A 16,828-nucleotide genomic window follows, 5' to 3' on the forward strand; every position below is an offset into this window, starting at 1 on the left:
TCTCTGGACGTGTCTGTGTGTCTGTCCCTCTCTGCTCCCGCCAGTCTGTACGTCATTCTCTACACATGTCTGTTCGTCTGGCGCGCTGGGCACCCCACCTCTCTGGGCTTCCCCGCCGCGCCTGTTGTTGTGTGGGTGTCGGGCTGGCTGGGCGCAGAGGGGCGCGGCTCGACCCTCCCCCTCCTACGTCCCCCCATCTCAGGGATGACCCTGGCGACGGCCCAGAGCTGCTGAAGCCTCGAAGCCGCCACACCGCGCTGCTGAAGCCGGGGAGGCGCGCCTCCTAGGGGGCCGGGGAGCGGACGTCTGTGGCTTGGGCGGAGGCGCAGGGCCGACGGGCAGGCGGGCGGGGCTGCGGCAGGGCTGGGACTGGGGCTGAGGAGCCGCCGCCGCCTCTACTGGGGATCGCGGGCAGCAAGTCCGCTCGGCCCGGCCCCGCCTCGCCCGCCCCGCCCCGCCCCTGCGCGCCAGCAGGCCGAGGCGGAGCGGCGCGCCCCCCGCGACGCCCGAGCTCGAGCCCGAGCCCGAGCCCGAGCCCGAGCTCGAGCCCGAGCCAGAGCGCAGAGGCATCCGAGCGGGAACCAGAGCAGGAGCAGAAGCGCGAGTGGGAGCGGGAGCCAGAGCCGGAGCCGGAGCCAGAGCTGGAGCCGGAGCCGGAGCCGGAGCCAGAGCGGGAACCCGAGCTGGAGCCGAAGCTGGAGCCGGCACTGCGGCTCGCGGCGCGGAGCAAGGCGGCTAAGCCGAGTAAGGGGCGTTGGGCCGGGGGCGGTGCTGGGGAGGGGCGGGAAAGGGGTCCCGGCCCCCTCCCCCGAGCTCTGCGGCGGCCCGGGCGCACGCACACACCCGGGGCGCTCCGCGCCTAGCCTTGGCGCGCCGGGAGGGCCGACGGGCGGTCCGAAGCCGAGCCGCAGCGCGCTCCGAACGGGATCCCCAGACTCCCGCCCCCGACCCCCGCACCCCTGGCCGGGCCAAGGCTGCCCATGAGCACGCCCTCGGGCCACGGGGAAAGGCAGGTCTCCCAGAGCGTCCACCCGGTGTGGGGGGCATAAGGCAGCCGTCCCGGTCCCGCGCCCTCGGTTTCGGGACCCCTGAACAACCCACCTAAGAAGGGGAAACTAAGACGCACTTTCGGCCCGGGTGGAAGAGGGAGGGGGCTCCGGCTTTGTGGAGTTCTAAGCTACAACCCACCCCCACCCTTGAGCCAGAAGTTTGACCCTCCGACGGGTGGGTCACACGCGCCGTACCCCCGCTTCGGTGCCTGCGGAGCTGGCTTATCTCCGCACCAACGGTGGGAGAGGGGGGCGTCCCCGCCGCACCTTCTCTCGCTTTGGGGCAGACTTTCCCTTGCGTGGTAAGCGGGACCCGAGGCCGGGTCCGAGGCCGCTGCTCTGGCTGGCTGCGTAGTGCCAAGCGGCATAGCCGCCTCTCCCCAGGCGCCCTCGGAGGCTCAGTAGTGCCCACCCCACCCCCGGCCGACTCGCGCAGCCCTTCCTCCCCCTCCACCCTGCCCCCCTCCATCGGCTCCGCGGTATGGAGGCTGATGCGCAGAAGACCCATAGCTGCCCTCTTGATCCCACACCAGTGTCAGTGGGGGTGGCAGGGAAGGCGAAGGCACAAGTGACAGGTGTGAGAGGCAGGGGTTCCAGGAGTTTGATCTTGGGTCTTGATCCACGCAGTCCCACCGGCACCTGTCTTGAGGATGCCGGTCAAGGCTCCCTCCTCAAACACTCTGACTTCACCTCCCTGTGCCTCAATTTCCTCCACTGACAAGTAGGCAAGATTCTGTTGTGAGGAGAATGTTTAAGGGCTTTGGTACCGCAGGATGGGCTTGATTGACTTCTTAGCTGTGGTGACCTTAGACAAGACGCTTAACCTCTCTTGAGCCTTAGTTTCCCCATCTGAAACATGGGGAACGTGTGTTGAAAGGATTAAATGAAATTATGCTGGTGTGTGGGGGGGAGTGCTACCATGGTGCTTGGCACACAGCCAAGATTCAATTCAGGTTGGCTACAGGTGTCATTTTATGAAGTTTCCAGCATCAGTAGATGCGGAGGCAGAGTGAGTTCCCCTGAAGAGGTGGGGACACGACCCTCACCAAGCCCCCTTCAAGGAGGCCTCTGAATCCCCCAAGGCCTTGATGACGTCTAATTGTGATTCAAAACTTAGGGTCTGCCCTTTCTCAGACATCCCTTCTTCCCCAGGCTTTCTACTGCCTGGGGAGTAGAATTCCATTCTCCATCCAGAATGGAAAAGACTGTATCTGACTGACTTTTCCTTTTGCCCTTGGCTGATGTCTGCTGCCCTGGCGGAGGGCTTCTTACGCATTTCTCACAATCTATGCAAGAGAATTCTGCAGACCTGTCGCCACTCCGCAGTTTGGGGGTGGGGGTGGGGGTGGGGAGGGCTGCTTTCCCTGAGGAGCCATAGCCTATCAGGTGGCTTGGACGTTCCAGTTGCGATGGCTTCAACAGGCAGCAGAAAGCAGCAGGGGGAGCTATCACCAGGACGAGGAGACAAGAGGAGTTCTGGAGGGTTCCAACCCTGTTTTCTTGCTGACCATGTTGTATTCATCCAGGCCCCTAAGCCGGGAGACACCAGAAATGATGAACCTTGGGAGGAAACGGAGCCAGTAGCTGACCAAGAGGTTAGAACCTCTCAGAGCTGGAAGGTTCCCAGGAAGAGATCTGCCTGTCTGTGCAGTGGGGGCCTCAGACTCAGAGCCAGAGCAGGCGAGACCCAGCACCTAGGGGAGGGTGCTGGGATCTCTGGGAGGCTGTAGATGGCAGGAGCACTGCTGGGAAGAAAACAGAGATCCATCTTGTGGACACCCATGCTAGTCCTGACCACCTGTGGCACAGCTGCCCAGAACAGGGCAGGGGAGGGCTGAGTCTGTCTACATGTTGCCTGGTGGGGACTTGGGGAGGCAGCCAGAGTGGGTTGCCTCCTCAGGGCTCCTTCTACACAAAGACCTCCTTTCTCCTCTTCTTCATCTGTACTTCCCCCTCCATTCACCCACTAGGATGTCACATCTTCCATAATCCTCACTCTTCTTCCCAAAGGAATTAATCAGGAACTAATTAGGAGGTTTATGTCTCCTGGTCCATATGAGTTTCTGGGACACAGCCCATAGGGAATGTGATGGGGATATTGGCATTACCTTCAGTCTTTGGTAATAATCAGACACATTCTGGCCTTTTACCTGAAGCCTTTGGCTTGGAAGTACTCAGAGCACAGAGTAAGGGCCAGGAAGATCTCAATTTTGTCTCAGCCTCCTAAAAGTAGAAACTGAGGCCATGAAGGAGCCCCTTTGGCAAGTGAGCACAAAATAGAGCTGTGGCTGAGAGCATGGCTACTTGGATCCAACCACCTGGGTTTATAGGATATGATTCTGGGCAGATTTACCTCTCAGAGCCTCAATGTCCTCTTGAAAGTCAGAATATTACACACCTCCCAGTACAGTTGTGAGTCTAGAAGAATAGATAAGAAATGTCAGGCAATGTCAAACAGACCTCTCCAGGTGGCCTTGCCGTGTCTAAATTATGAAAATACATTGAACACATGCGGTTTTCCAAGCATTTCTCTTTGAATTCTGACAACAGTCTGCTTTAGGTACTGAAATTGTCCCCATTTTATAGAGGAGAACACTGAGGCTTAGGAAGGTTAAGAACTATCTAACTTTGCCAGGTATAGAATACTTAAAACATCCCTATGACTCATCATAATTTTATGAGTTCATAAAATTGATAATTAGCACATTGTATCTTAGATGATGTGTAATTAGTTATTGGAATGCTTCCTCCAGGAATATCTTCAATCACTTTATACCTCTATGTCACTTGTCTATGGGCTAGAGAATTTTTAGAAACACCTTCACTATTCAAACAGTAATCAAACTGATTTTAAAAGAGCACCCCATTTCCTATACCTCTTCTCTCCATCTTGTATAGCACTTATCACCCCAACATCTCTATATCATATTCATTTGCTTATTGTCTGCCCTCATCAATATAAACTCCCCCAAAGACAGGGACTTTTACTCATTTTGTTCATGATATAGCCTATATGCAGAGCCTAGAATAGTACCCAGCACTTAGTATGCTTTGCAAATTATGAAGTGTTTTACAAACATAAGGTCTACAGTTATTATTTTTGCCAAGTATATAGCTTGCCTGAAAATAAAACATTAAGGTTCATGGCAGAAACCATTCCCTCAAAAATTTGGCAAATAAGACTTGCTCAAGTGCCAGGGAAATTTTGATGAAGGTTAAAAACAATGGAATTATTTTCCTAACATTTTAATAAAGCTCCTTATCAGTAAGTTCAAAGACAAGTTATTTTTGTAAATCTTTACAATAACAAATGGCATGTTCAAAGGCAATTAAGTTAGCTTTAAAATTTTTCAATGAGTTAACTATCACTGAATTATTCACTTAATTACTCTTTGTTAGCATGAAGGGTTTTTTTCAAATTTTCATTTTAATGATTTTTCAGATTATAAAAGTAATGCATGTTCATTGTAGAAAATTGGGAAAATCATAAAAAATGTAAAACACAGAAATCCTCCTTAACCCCACTCTTGCCCACAGAGCACAATGACTGTGAATATTTTCATCCATTTCCTTTCTAATCCTTTTCTATATATGAATATTTTCTCTAAGGTTTTTTTTTTTCTTTTACAGAATAAGGATCATGTTGTATGCAGAGTTCTATAACCTGCTTTTAAAAAAAAATATCTAACCTGGGCTTTTTTTTTCCCTCAACATTATACTGAAAGTCTTTACCTATGTTATTAAAATGCCTTTAAAAATATGATTCCATGGCTATATATTATTCCATTATAATTTGCTTAGCTTGTCCTTTTATTGGACAGTGGGGTTGTACCCCCATGTCCTCTTTGTGGTGTTTCCTGAGCCTTAAATCAGGCTTCTGTACCCACCTGGTGAGACCTATTTGCCAGTTGGTAGATGGACTGGTTTATGCAGTTAGACAGTAAATCAAGCCTTAGAGGTTGAGCCTTGGTGGCAGTGAGGAAGGAGGTGGCAGTTGATCCTATAGAAGGCTATTTGCCAAGGAAGGTTCTTCTCAACTGGGGAAGACACCAGCTGGGTCCCAGCCTCACATAAAGACCTTCCTGCGGAGAAGAAAGGTTTCTGCCACCTGGGGACCTCTACCTGCAGCCCCTGGAGTTAGCCCCCTGCCTGATAAGGTACCTACAACACTTTTAAGATTAGTGTGTCTCACCAAAGTCCAAAATCCCTGACTTTCTAGCTCTGGGCAATGACAGATGCACCCACAGCTTCATGGAACCCCTGCGAGATGACTTCATTCATTCATTCATTCATTCACTCAGCCAGTAGTTCCTAAGAATTTACTGCGGGAGGAACAAAAAGAACCAGTAGTCATCTGGGCTATCTATACCTCGAGTCTCCACATCACCCATCTCTGGAAGGTTCTCCATTTCTCTACCATCCCCCAGTCACCCAAGCAGACACAGGGAACCATCTTTAACTGCTCCCTCTTCCTCACCCTCTGTATCTGATCTATCTGTCCTGCTTCTTCCCTGTTCCATACACAGCATGCCCTACCCAGTATGCTCCTGCCCAGGGGTCTTTACACTTGTCTGTTCCCTTTACCTGAACTCTTCCTTTCTGAGATAGGCACCTATCTATCCCTTCCTAAAGCTCCCTTCCTCCATTCTTCACTCACAGGTCACCCCCTCACCAAGGCCTTCTGAAGCCACTATCCCTAAATGCTCAGTCTCCACCTCCACACTGCCTCTGTCCTTCCCCGTTATCTAACAAACCCCACCATTATGTGTGTGTCTCCTCTGCTAGCAAGAAGCTCGGTGAGGACAGGTATAGCCAGTGTTTCCTTCATTTCTCTATCCCCATCGAACCCCTCACTCTTTTTTCCATTGCGTGTTGCCTTCATTTAGACCCATCATCTCCTGCCACAGCCTCCCTGCTCCCCTGCCACCTGCCTTCCACCCCTGGTCCGCCCCTCTCCACGGAGCCCAGGGAGACCTTCCTGAAAGGAGACCCTGTGGTCCCCTTGCTTAAAATCTTCCAAAGGGCAGTCTTGGGGCCGGGAGCTCATTATCTCACCCAGCCCCCTCCATGTCTCTGAATCTCAGTGTTGACATCTGCAAAATGGGGGGTTTGTTTTGCGATCCCCTGGGCCGACGACACGTGACTGCGGTAGAGCGGGCGCCGCAGCGGCGTCACCGCGTCACGTGGCCTCCTCCACAGGCCAGCCCACTCCTGCGGCCCCTCGCTGTCCGCCGTCTACCGCGGTGCGGCACAACCCTCCCGGGTCCGACTGCCGCGCATGCGCCGTGCCGCCTCTGCACACTGTCTGCGCCAGCTCTGCTCCGCCAGCCAGGCTCTGCCCGCCAGGGGCGCGGCGCCGCCCCCCCTCTGCCACATACGCATTTGCCCAGGTCTGAGTGTCGCAGTGGGCCCCAGACGAGGTATTCTGGGAGCGGGGACGTGAGGCGGAATGGGAGTGACGTGGACTTGCCGCACACCATTAAGCCACTTCAGAGCCTGGAGTGCCGCCGCCGCCCGCCCTCCCGATTCCTAGCCAGACAATACTGTCGCAGATGAGTCACAGACAGGAACGCGCCTCGCCTCGGATGCCGGGCTCCGAGACAGGCGGGCAGGGGGAGACGTGACCTGAGAGTGGGTCCAATCCCAACCCCCCACTCCCGCAGTCCCCGCTTCGGAACTCGTCGCCCAGCAAAACACAATCTCAGCCCATCCGTGCCAGACCTGGCCATCCACCACCCCCACCCTGCTGTGTCCTCACTGCCGCTCTGGTCACATGTGGGGAGAGCAGGGTGGGCACTTGCGCACACAGACACCTGACATCCATCTCCTTTGTCTCAATGACCCCAACCCAAGCTCCACCCAAGCAGAGGATCTGATGCTACCATGAAATGGTTTTCCTGTAGGTCCCCATGTTGAAATCCACAATTGGGGGAGGGGAGAACACTGTGAGGCCGAGATTGCCATTTTAGGACCCCCTCGCCCAAAGCCCCTCCTTTTGTTTTCCAAGGGTTTTGTGTGACACGCTCTTGGAGCTTGGTAAATATTTGAATAAACTGATGTAAGCCAGAGATCCTGGGAGAATGCAGCAAGAAGATGTGTGTGAGGTACAGATTGGGTTACATGATGCAGGGAATGGTACCCTAGCTAACGTCAGCATCATTGTCACCCACGATGTCATGAACCGTGTAAGTTCCTTACATGGGCGTCCTTCTCCTCAGGAAGCTGAGCATCATTAAAAGGCAGCCTCAACACTGCAGTCTGATGATGACATCAGACCAAGGGAGATTTTTCTAGATTCCTCGTACTTTAGAGTGTCCCCTCAATGCCCAGCCCCAAGTGAATTCCCAGAGGCCACACTTCTCCTGCATACCCACACAAGAAACGAATAATCTAGAACAAGTTAGAAGAAGAGTTGTCCTGGAAGGATGTCCAGATGCTGGGAGGGCACAGCCAAAGTGACTATTCCGTCTACAGCAGTCACAGAGGACTTCACTGAAGAGGTGTCTTGAGCTGAATGTTGAAAGCTAATGGGAGTATGCCAGGTAGAGAGGAAGGGCAGGACATGCAAGGGAGAGGGAATAGCCTGGAGGTATAAAAGGCCAGGGAAGGTCCAGAAAGCTGGCCAGCCAGAACACCAAGGGTGTCAGATCTCTGTGGTGTGTCCCTGGTGTAACTGGGGAACACTGGGGGACACTGGGGGAAAGGACCCCACCCTGCACAGGTCTTCCTCCATCTGCTTTCTGTGAACTCAGGTGGGCCAAGTCACTGAGCCTCAGTTTTCTCATCTGCAAAATGAAAATGATGCTACCCACATCAGGGGACATGTGACAGGAATGTTGATCCTGTTACCTGGCATGTGTAGCTGTTTGGTGAGTGTAGGTCACACCTGAAAGCTCGAGTGCCCAGAAGGCTTCCATATACAGAAATGTCTACCTGACCCAGTCCCTTGCCAGCCTCCTGAGCCATTGGGAAACTTACACATTGTCCACCAAACACCCAGACTGACCGCAAAATGTGCAATGCGAGGATTCTTGGCGCACCCTGCCCTAGGCAGCCCATCTCCCACTTCCTCACCCCCCATCTCCACAGCCTCAGCCTTCATCTAAGAGTCACAGGGTCCAGGGGAAGTAAAGAGGAGAGGGTACAGGGGGCCTCTAGGAGAAGCAAGACCTTGGGGACAACCACTTGGAGTTCAGGGGGTGGTCAGCACCCCCCACATAGCACCAGTGTGGCCCTACAGGAAGTATACATTCAGCATATTTTTAATAAGCACCCACATTATGCCAATTCCCCAGAGAGGTGAGCAGAGCCCCAGGGCTATGGAGATCATGGTAGAAGTCAGGTCATTCACCTAAAGATACCAGGGAGTTATGAAAGGGTGTTCAGCAAGAAAGTGACATGATCCATTTCACCTTTAAGAAAGACTTCTCTGGAAGCAGCACAAGAGATGACCTGTCAGCCCACTTAAGTCCCCCTCCAGACACATACATGGCTGCAGTGCACACGGGCGCACCCACAAACACGAACACAGACCCATGTACACACGTGTGTTTTTAGAAAGTGTAGATCCCAAGCCCTGAGATTCTTCATGAATTTTCTGGTGTGAAATCACAGCTCCCCAAGCAGCCTGCCACACCAGAGAGACTTCTCTACCAGGCCTCGGGAGATCACATCCTACCCTCACTTCCCCCATCAAAACTCTTGTTGGTTTCTGTGGGGACTGGGAGTGGGCATCAGATCAGCCCGGGGTTCACACCCAGAAGGCTGAGCTGGAAGGAGCCATCTGGAAAGAGGGATTCCAGGGTCAGCAGCAGCAATGCTCCCTCCCTCCCACCCCCTCAGACATCAGAATGAACATGAAGTACATACCTTTCATCCTCGAACTTGGCGAAGGGCCAAGCCTTACCCTGCTTTCCCCCTGAGGACACCACAGCTTAGAGAGGTGAAGTGCTTTGCCCAAAGTCACACTCCCCGGAATGGCAGAGTTGATACCAACCTGGGGACTGGACTTCTGAGCTCAGCCTCTCCAAAGGTAAGTCCTTGGTTCATTGACTAAATAGAAAAAAAAAATTTATTCATCAGTGCAATTTGGCCAATGGTCTCCATCAAAACGTGGCTCCCATTTGGAGGGGAAAAAGGTAGATAATAAAAAGGATCTCTGTAAGAGACAAGGATGGGAACCTCTGGACCTGCCTCTTACACAGAAGTTGTGTCCACAGTGTCATCCCCAGGACCAGGGAGGTCAGCTGCCTCCTGGGGACCTAGAGGGGCCAGGCTCTCTGCCTGTTAGCTTCTGGCTACAAGCACCCCCCCGCCCCCCCCCCGCCAAGAGTCCACTGAGCTCCATATTCAGGGTCCCTGCTCAGCAACCCCCAGAGGTGCAGTTTGGTTTCTGCAAGTCTAGTGACCACAGTCCCTAGAAAATAAGAATCGTATCCCCCTGCTGTTCATACAGCTTTATGTCGCTTGGAGCTCAGGAGAGACTGAACCAACTCAGACCTTTAGCAGCATGGAAGGCTACGTTACTTTTTAAAAATGTTTCCTCTCTCGCACATGGGTGCTCTCTTGCTGCATGGGCTTTCCAGTATCACACCAGGCTCACATGGGGACCGGGAATTTGGGGAAAGAGACATTTGCATTCTCTTGGCCTTTATTAGGTGCCTTCTAAGTCAAGTACTGGCTGACAATGGGGGCTTTGGAGTCAAACAGACCTGGGGTCTAGTCCCAGCCTGTAATTAGAAGCCGTGTGACCTTAGACAAGCTACATTACCTCTCTCTGAGCCTCAACTTCCTTATTTATAAAATGAGAATGAAAAGAGCATCATCCCCTTAAAGTTATCCCATTACTGTTGGGATAACAGTAATAATAATAATAAGGTTTCAGTTAAGCAACTCTAATCACCCTTCCAAAGCCAGCTCTGGGACCTTGAACTTGTTCCTCACCCTTTCCAGGTCTGTTCCCCTTCTGTGATAGGAGGGCCTTGGGCTGGTCTTTAAGGGTCCTTCCAGTTATAAGATGCTCAGAATGCCATGGTCCCTTGTAGTTGTCTCAGGCAGTGGCTTCTCACAGGTTCAAGAGACAGGAGAACTCCAGGGAATCTCTCATGCCTGTTCAAGGATCCACCCAGATAAGATTTCTCCTCTCCACCCATCACTGAGATCCCCACATGCTTTTACCCCACCTCTGCCCCAGAACCCCCACACTCTGCAGCCCAGAGCTCCCCCAGCAACCCCCACCCATGCCCAGACTGGGCATATGCTGTCAAAGTCCCCACCTTTTCCCCAGAGGTGCACAGCCAACGGACATGTGTATCTTGGGGATCAGGGGGTGCTGTGTGGGCGTTCCCCCATCATCTGCTTGTTTGTGTCTCTACAGGTGACCGGCAGGTCCTTCTTTACTCTAAGTCGGGACTCAACAAGTCGGCAGGCTGGCTCCGCTATTCTGTTCCAAGGATTACATGTCCTTCAAACGTCCCTGTCCCTGTAAGTCTCCTTCCCACATTCTCCGTGTGTCCCGGGGCCAGGCAAGGGCTGGGCTTGGAGACAGGGTTGCAGAGAATGCTTCTAGATGTTTGGCCATAGGGCTCCAAGGGTCTGATGAGGGGCTGATGTGCTATGAGGGGTTTGGGGAGGGCAACACAGAAGACCCCTGACATTTGCAAGCGACATCTGTCCTTTACTGGTCCCTCTATATCAGCACTTCCCAAAGTGTGGGGCGGGGTTCCTCTGAGGGATATTAATGAGATTACTTTTTTGTTTTTTTAATTCCATGGCCAAATGAATGTGGGAAATGCTGAGTGAGACAAGTTAAGTAGCTTTTGTGACCACAGGACTTTTCAGAGCCTTTAATGTGGTGATGTGTGTTGTGAGACTGCCATAGAAAAGAGAAAGCCCAGTGGCCTTCCCAAATTTAACTGACCACAAGGAATGTCTCACAGGACTGGTGCTCCACAGAACATCCTCGTCAGAGTTCACTGTCCTAAGGAAACCCTCCCTGCAGCATCTCTACCACGAAGCCCCTCATTTACTAATTCATTTCATCTAATGAAGCCTTGAGATGACTTTGCCCATAACATCCTTCTCATGGCTCCCTGATGTCTGTAAGTCCAAGTGATGGGCTTAATCGGGTGTACCCCTGGGGATCAAGGCTACAGCCCCCTTGGGCTTACTCCCCTAGTCTCCACCAGCCCCACCCACCTGGGGGACCCCTTCACCTGTCCCCATGGCAGCCACCCGCTTTCTCTCATGATGTTCCCTGTGTCCCCCAAAACCACCATCACTTGATGCAGTTTGAGAGAACATGCCTTCTCCTTGATGACTCAGGACTACGAGCCTATGTGAAATCCAGGACCCCTCCTTAGCCCCTTCCTATGATATCTCTTTGTCCTCTCCCAGCTCCCAGGCTCACTCTAGCCAATCCCTCACTCCCACTCACCAATGTCTATTCAAATATGTACCACTGGTGACTTGTCCCCCATCTTGGAGTTGGGGTCCTCTCTTCCCAGTAGTTGAAACGTCCACCGTTAAATCTTTAAATATCAAGGGACGGCTGCCATGGTCAGGTAGAGGAAACTGGTATACCCTGCCTGAGGGGGACGGTCACCAGGCATGCCCTGGGGAATACAGTGACGGTGGGATTCACTGTCCCTAGAGCGGTGCCCGGACGGAGCCAGAACAAGCTCGGTAAGTTCTTGTTATTGTCATTACTGCTGCTGTGGAAATGGAAGCCCGAGTCCCAGGCCAGGTGAGAAGGCTGCCATGCAGGGACACCTGCCCCCCAGAGGGCTGGGGTGATCGTGTTGAGCCGCTGGGAATGGAAAAGGCTGGTAAAGGGCCCTGGGAAGCCCTGTCTACACAAAGAGAGGCCATCAGCACAAGACAGCTCTCTGCATACCCACTCCCTGAGGATAAGAGGACGTGCCCGCGGATATTCTAGGCTGTTCGGAAGCAGTTCCTACACATCTCTTCATTCGCCCCTCCCCTATAGGCCCAGTGCCTGGCATGCAGTGAGCACTCAGTAAATGTTTGTTGAATGAATAAATGTATAGTCAAACACTCTGAATGAGGAGCTGGAGGCGGTAGGTGGGGGAGAAGCTGCAGCTCCTGACTCCGCCGCCAGATTTTCTCTGTAGCTTCAGGCAGCCAGCTCTCTCTGAGACGAAGGGGTGGTCTGAGGCGAGGGCATCCCAGCAGCTCAGGGCTGCTGGGAGGCTCCAGGGAAGGCAAGGGAGGCACGGATGGGCACGCTTGGCCCCTCACTGCCCCTGGCTTCAGTAAGAGCAGCTAAGCCTATGTCTACCTATAGGTGGGGATCTGCTCAGATTTCTTCGGGGAAGTGGTCCTTGGCAATGGCAGTCCACTGGACAGGTTGTGGGGCTGTCCAGACCCACCCCTTCCTCCATCCGCCTCTCCTCCTCTGCCAGATTCTTCTCACGTTTTCCAGTCTGACTTCTTCTCTTTTCTCTGAACATGTCTGAGAAGTATTCACTGTCCCCCCCTGTCAGCAACCCCAGCCTACTTCAGCCTGGCTTCTGCACCCCCTCCCCACATTCTATCCACTTCTGGGTCACTAACTCCAGTCCGTAGCTTCTGGTTCTCCTTCTTCCTCATGGGGCAGCTTTCTTGAGGACTCCTCCTTTGGGTTCTCTGATTGGAGCCTTCCGGTTCTCCTCCAGACCCTCCGGGCATCTGGTTCTCTGACGAGCCATCGAGCCATCGGTGGTGTCCCTTGGCAGTGGGGAAGGATAGATTCTTGCCACACCTGCCCTGGGAACCCCAGGGTCCCAGGGCTCGAACCCTGACCTGGACTTCCCCTCCGAACACTCCAGACCTTCCCCTCCTCACCCACTTTTCAGCTGCAGCTTCTAGGCCAGCAGCTTCCAAGGTTCTCTCTCTCCCCCAGTTCCTACCTGCCTCCAGATTCCTCTTTCTGTCCTCTGCTGCCTGTCTCCCCTGGGCAGCCCGCACCCCTGCAGCTCACAAGGAGCTGTCTCAGACACAGCTCTTCGTTCCAAGCTGGCTTGGCTTGGTTTTGCTCTATTGCTTTAGGGTACCACGATTGACTCAGTCCCTCAGGCCAAACTGCCCAAGGAGACCCAGCGGTTTCCAAAGTGGGTCATTAGATTGCCATTCAGGCTTTGCCCCGATCTGGGATACGTTTCAGATTCAACCTGGAAATTGCTGCCTCAGTAAATGTGTACTGAACGCTGGACAAGGAAACAAATCAAAATGAAGCAGACGCCTTGCGGGCAGCCTCCTCAGCTCACAGACCAGTGACCCTCACACCCGTTCTGGAAGGGATGCGGAATCACCGAGTTCCGGACATCCTCCAAACACCTGACATGGGGCCATTCTAAGGGACAAAACCAGAAATCCCAGGAGGGCCCTGACAAGGACACACACCCTCCTTTTTAACACCTCCATTCCTGTTCTGTCATTTTAGACATCTAATAGAATTGGTTTACCCTTCTTAGCTCACAAAATTATCTATCCCAGTTCAAAGGAAGCTACCAAAGCCCATTAAAACCTGGAAAACTTAGGGAAGGAGCCATAACTTGTTCCCGTTTGGGTTTCTACACCCATCCCCTGCTGCCAATTGAGAAAGTGGGGGCAGTTCCCAAAAGGAAAAACAAGCCCCAGCGTTTCCCAAGCAAGACCCCACTCCTGGGAGTCAGAGCTCCTGAGGTGGGAGGAGTGAGCCGGAAGGGTCGCCAGTGTAGGGCGAGAGCTGGGCAAAGGGCAGAGGTCTGCCTGGAAACCAGGCAGCTTCAGACACCGGGGGAAGCAGGACTGTCCACTGGCTTCTTGAGAATCACGCAGGCTTTAACCAGAGCAGGCGGGGCCCACTCCTCCCAGGCACAGCCCGCGCTGGCCCACACAACGGCAGCCCCTCCCAACCCGATCCCACCTTTCAGGCACTGCAGCTCATCCCTGCCCCCCAGCGACAGCCCCTCCCCCAAGTTCTACAGGTGAGAAGACTGAAGGCAGAGGATGGAGGCAAGAATAGGCAAGGGGGAGACCAGAGGGCTTTAGCCACTGCAAGTGGGAAATCAGGTCGTCTGCCTGCAAGTGCCAGGCCGGTGAGCCATTTTCCAGCCTTAAGCCACCGAGGGAGGTGGAGGAGGACCAGCCTGGCTCCTCAGGAGAAAGCCGGAGGCGTGGGAGCCTTCTCCATCTGGCCCCAGCTGGGCAGAGTAGCCCAGGATTCCCCCAGAACCCAGGCTCCAAGAACAGATGCTTCATAACCTCTTCTTAGCCACTGGCAGATGGCCGTTCGATGGAGCTCCCTGGGACACGGGGGTGCCCGCCTTCCGCTGGCTGCCGGGGACAGATCTGGGGGAGGAGGGACTTTGGGGGACCCAAGAGAGACGGAGGCTCTATCAGAGCAAGAAGGAGGCAGGGAAGGTAGCATGCACTGATGCTGGAGAAGTCAGCTGGGGTTCGTCTCTGCTGAGCTCTCATGCTGCCCACAGCCTGCCAGGAAATACAGCCTGGCAGAGCCCATGGAGGGGCTTGGGTCTCCCCGAGAATCAGTGTTATGCAGTAGACAATGCCTGGGTTTCTGTACAACCCAGTGCCGACACTTAGCAGCTGTGCTATCTGGAGCAAGCTACATAACATCTAGAAGTTCCAATTCGCTCGTCTGTAAAATGGCAATGTCATACCAGATGTGATGTTCAGATTTAACATGCTCCATGAGGAGAGTCTCAGCTGGTGCCAGGCACTGAGAAGATCCTCAAGAAGCTTGAAAGTCCTATCCTTTTGACCTCTCCTCACTACACACAGGGTAGTGTTACCTACACCTTTAGTGATAGAGCAGGGGAATGGAGACACATGGAAACTCCAGAGGGAAATTTGGGGTTTGGACCAGATACTACTGTTTTCTGCTCAGCTCATTGTAACAGTGATCTCTGCAGATACTTAACTATCAGCAGAAGGAAGGACTTGAGGGCAAGGCACGCAAATGATGGGACACACTCAACATTTGCCTCTCCTGTGCCCAGAGCAGACATGGTTAATCAGCAGCAGCGCTCTCCTACTGGGCCCCCATGCAATCCCAGGCTCTCCAAAACTCAAGCATACACTACCCGATGATCACTGGCCTGTGGAGTGAAGCCCTCATTCATTCCTTGCTGTGGTCTCACTTTGGAGTGGGCAAGGGAATAGAAGTAGGGACTTCAGCTAGACATTACTCTCTGAGTCTCAGTTTTCTCATCTGTAAAATGGGAATTAATAAAAGGTTATACCTCAGAGGACTGCTGTAAGGATCCAAGGCAGTATCACAGGTCAAGGGCTTATATGGCCATCTCTTCCCATGGTTTCCTTGCAGCAGCTCTGCAAGAGAAGGGTGAGTGTGCCCGTTCCACACATGAAAAAGCTGAGCATCAAGGACATAGAGAAACTAGTCTAGGTGACAGGTCGGGGATATACCCCAGGTGAGTCTTTCCAGGGCTCAATCTTAGGTAAGGTGCAGATGGCCAGCAGGACAAGAACAGAATCAAGTCCACCCCTTGGAGGGAGGGTCCACTCTGCAGCATTTCATGCCCCACGAAGGTCCTGGCTGCCCGTCCTCAGAGTTCTCTGATCTACCAGAGTCTGACTAGGGTAGGTGCTCAGCATCGGATCGCTGATCTTACTTGTAAATACACGTGTTCTATTAGAGTCCCTGGCAAAAAGGTGCCCACCGCAGCCTGAACACCTAACGTGCTAATACTCTAGGTATTCTCTCCTTTTTGAAAGTTTGAGTTACACCACTTCGCTTTTACAAAAGACCTACATTAGTACTTCTTTTCACGAACCAAAAGAAATCAGAAGACAGTTCTGCTTTCACGGAAACTGAAGACGGTCCGGCATTTTGTTTCAAAGCAAGCCAGTGTAACAGAGGCAGCTGCACACCCCAGGCAGCAAGAGCGGTTCCACCCAGCTCCTTCCCCAAAACCACACCCGGCAGCATCCCCACCTCTAGCCACCAGAGCTTGGAACTGACTGCGTCTGGGAGCATCTCCTTATCCCAGTTAATTCTGCACATCCGTTAGCAAGATGTAGCCTGAGGTATCAGAAAAGCCTAAGTGAGGTTATTTTTTGGGACTCAGAACGCTAGAACTTTTTTTCATATGGATTACTGATCACCACTTCTTCACTTTACACCATTTTGGCTTATGCAAGGTTTTGTGGGAATGCTCTACTTTCAGATAGTGGGGGAAACCTATCATGGCAGCAGTACCCGCCCCCCCCCTCCACTTCCACAGAACGCTCCCAGCCTGCAGGGCTCTTGCATTCCACTGCCCACCCCCCACACCCAGCAGTGAGCGTCCCAGGTGATGTCATCCAGCCTCTTGGCATCAAGGCACACAGATACGCTGAGAGCCCCCAAATTTCCATCCCCAGCTCAGACTTTCCCTGAGCTCCAGACTCATATACCCAACCGTCTGCCCCCCTCAGATGTATTGGCCCCTCAGATGTCCACTCAGGGTCTCTAGAGCATCTCAGATGTAACATGTCAAGACCTGAAATCTTGACTCACAGTCCCGCATCAAAGCTGCCCATCATTTTCCCCATCTCACTAAATGACAGCTCAGTCCTTCTTTGGGCTCAGGCCCCGAACTTTGTCAGTTGTCACTGCTCTCCAGTTCATCCACTGGCAACTCCATTTAATGGATTCATCTTCAAATCGGGCTCTGTCTTGCCCCCCTGGACCAAGACACCATCATCATCTCTTGGACCACTGTCCAGCCTCTTCTGCCACAACCAGGAAAGCTCTAGAAACTGAGCCTTGAGAT

General features: G+C 53.1%; 1 protein-coding gene across 2 annotated transcripts in view; it reads left to right on the top strand.

Annotated features, from left to right (window-relative positions):
- The first annotated feature begins 536 nt into the window (after nt 1-536).
- The window catches only part of BEAN1 (brain expressed associated with NEDD4 1), a 36,718-nt gene continuing 20,426 nt past the window's right edge, over nt 537-16,828 (top strand). Inside the window, exons 1-2 of one of the 2 annotated variants that reach the window (XM_032326180.1) lie at nt 537-744; nt 10,426-10,532. In XM_032326180.1, coding sequence (XP_032182071.1) covers nt 10,508-10,532 — 25 coding nt within the window. In that variant the 5' untranslated portion in view covers nt 537-744; nt 10,426-10,507. Of the gene's footprint in view, nt 745-10,425; nt 10,533-10,987; nt 11,150-16,828 lie in introns of those variants that run through there. The other variant, XM_032326179.1, reaches the window with a different exon arrangement.

Source organism: Mustela erminea, chromosome 19, assembly GCF_009829155.1.
Source record: "Mustela erminea isolate mMusErm1 chromosome 19, mMusErm1.Pri, whole genome shotgun sequence".
Taxonomy (NCBI): domain Eukaryota; kingdom Metazoa; phylum Chordata; class Mammalia; order Carnivora; family Mustelidae; genus Mustela; species Mustela erminea.